Source organism: Poecilia latipinna, unplaced genomic scaffold (genome assembly GCF_001443285.1).
Source record: "Poecilia latipinna isolate Pla-1442-1.1 unplaced genomic scaffold, P_latipinna-1.0 Scaffold871, whole genome shotgun sequence".
NCBI classification, from domain to species: domain Eukaryota; kingdom Metazoa; phylum Chordata; class Actinopteri; order Cyprinodontiformes; family Poeciliidae; genus Poecilia; species Poecilia latipinna.
The window spans coordinates 239,485-242,117 of NW_015113487.1; the positions used below are offsets into that span (position 1 = coordinate 239,485).

Consider the following 2,633-nt stretch of genomic DNA (forward strand, 5'->3'; position numbering starts at 1 on the left):
TGAAAGTGTCATGTCAGTCTTATTCAACCCCCTTCAAATAAAGTGTTACCACTTTTTGTTGCTTTCTTCCTTCAGGTTAACAAAGAGGACGCCAACGATGGCGTCCTCGTGGGAAATTGGTCAGACGATTATAGCCGCGGTTTCCCACCAACTCACTGGAGTGGCAGCTATGACATCCTTAAGCAATGGTATACCACCTCATTCAAGAGAGTCAGTTATGGACAGTGCTGGGTGTTTGCCGGCATCATGTGTTCAGGTAAGATTATCTACTCTTCCTTCAACTCTTTTAACTGTAGGTGCATATAGAACAATCTGGTTTTAAGGCAAATATCTTAAGTTAAGATGTTGCCGACTCAGCGATTCTTTTGCAACATTTAAGACAAGACGTCTTACATCTATTACAATTCGGCCAAAATTGTAATAGGCAGGTCATGTTTTTTAAAGATCGTTAATCAGCGATAGGCTGGAAAAAGTCAGTGCTCCAATAGTAACATTACTATTAGTTGGTTGGATTTTTACAGGTAATTTTTAGCCCATTTTTTTCTCCTTACTGCATCTACCAGATTAAAAATGTTATTTCATGTCATGCTTCAGCATTGCTGTCTCTGAATTCACATCATTATGCAAAATACTTTAAAGAGCCTCAACTAACAGCATTTGCAATGTTTGATGCATCCATCTGATAAATATCAGATAATATATATATGACCACCAGGGGGAACTAATAAAGTGCATAATTGAACATTATCAGACCATTATTAAGCATGGAAAATATAAAGCGAACCCTGACAAACATGCAGGAGAGAAAAACAAATGAATTTGTTTTGTGAGGTTTGTAAGGAATTTAGTTTGTAAGATTACTGGTTTGACTATATTTGGTTCCAGTGATGCGCCTGCTGGGAATCCCCTGCCGCGTGGTCACCAACTTCCAGTCTGCTCATGACTCCAACGCAAACTTGACCATTGACAAATACTATGGTGACTTTTTAGTTAGACCAAAAGAAACCGATGAGCGTGTCTGGTAAGATGCCCTAACTTCTTCTTTATAGATGCACATGACCTACAGATAACTGGATAACATTCTAAAATACAAATCTCTAGATGTAATTTCATCTTCAAACCACTGTGAACAAAAGAAACTGTCTTTAAACGTCAGAAATATGTACCTCACACTTTTAATTACACTGTATTTGTCCAATGACAGTAAAGTCATTCAGCCATTAGAAATATTATCTTCTTCAGTAAAATGTGAAACAGCTTAAAATCCTTAACTTAAAGAACAGTTTAAACTATTTAAAGTGAACTGTTCTTTACTTTAAATTTTGTGTGAACTTGGAACATCATCCCAGTTCATGTGCTTTAATATCAGTTGTTTTTGAAGGAACTTCCATGTCTGGGTAGAGGGGTGGATGAGGCGTCCAGATCTGGCAGAAGATGGCCGATATGATGGCTGGCAGGCGCTGGATGGGACTCCACAGGAACTGAGTGAAAGTATTAAACCTTTATTATTATTATTATTATTATTATTATTGTTATTGTTATTGTTATTATTACTAATATTTGTAGTTGCCACTCTATCTGAATGGTAAAGTACTGTTAAATTTTTAGATAAATTTAATGCTATATTTTACTGCCATGGTGCCACAAATAAATTTGTTTTATAGGTCACGTTTTATTACTCACAATAAAATCAGATTAAATATGGTGGCATTCAAGAGTGGTTACAATCTCCCAAAAACCCTGCTTTTTTATTTATTATTATTTTCAAACTTCTTCCACTTTTAATGTAAATTTTACTAAAATAGTAAATTCTGTTATGGGGATACAAGTTCAATAACCCAGTTGCATAGGAGTGCACACTGTAAACTAAGGCTTTGTTGAGTTTATTTATTTATTTGTTTTATTTAACTCTGATAAGATTTAACCTTAAACAAACCTTAGTGGGATTTTGATGTTATTTTCTCAGCTGAAACTAAAGTTGCAGAAAGATAACACAGAAACAACATGACCTCCTTGTACAAAAGTATAAGTCAGAAAGGTAAAAACACAAACAAAACAAAAAACATTAGTACAGCTGTCATACTACAGTAAATAATTGGAGAAAATAAGATAAAAGTGATGTTACTAAAGCTTGATGTTTCCTATTATTGATAAAAAGATAGAACAAAGGTCAGATGTTGTAAAAAGGCCAACAGTAACACTGCAGAAGCTGCAGGCTGCAACAGTTTTCTGTTTTATCCATTTGTCTGCACTAAGTAGCTCAGTTAAAGACAGAAACCTGACAGTTTGTTGTATAGCAAATTACAGCAGCAGGCAATGAAGTGACATGATGACAGCAACAAACATTTTTCTCAAATGTCATTAAATTATCAAGAATTACGATCATAAAACATTGAGATAAAGACTAGAGTTGATCTATGTTATCGTTACTATGCTGAGTGAGGTCTTTGGTGTATTTCTCTACTTTATATTAAGAGACTTTCATTTAACTTTCCTAGGAAATTATTGATCAAATGCTTAAAACCTTTGTACAGTTCTTTGCATTTTTTGGTAACCAATCATTTTAAAAAATAAAAGCGAAGGTGTATATATATATATATATATATATATATATATATATATATATATATATA

General features: G+C 33.8%; 1 protein-coding gene across 1 annotated transcript in view; it reads left to right on the forward strand.

Annotated features, from left to right (window-relative positions):
* Window positions 1-2,633, forward strand: part of LOC106957074 (protein-glutamine gamma-glutamyltransferase E-like) — a 17,345-nt gene that overhangs the window by 8,219 nt on the left and 6,493 nt on the right. Inside the window, exons 6-8 of the mRNA XM_015048275.1 lie at window positions 76-256; window positions 886-1,021; window positions 1,382-1,491. Coding sequence (XP_014903761.1) covers window positions 76-256; window positions 886-1,021; window positions 1,382-1,491 — 427 coding nt within the window. The remainder of the gene's footprint in view (window positions 1-75; window positions 257-885; window positions 1,022-1,381; window positions 1,492-2,633) is intronic.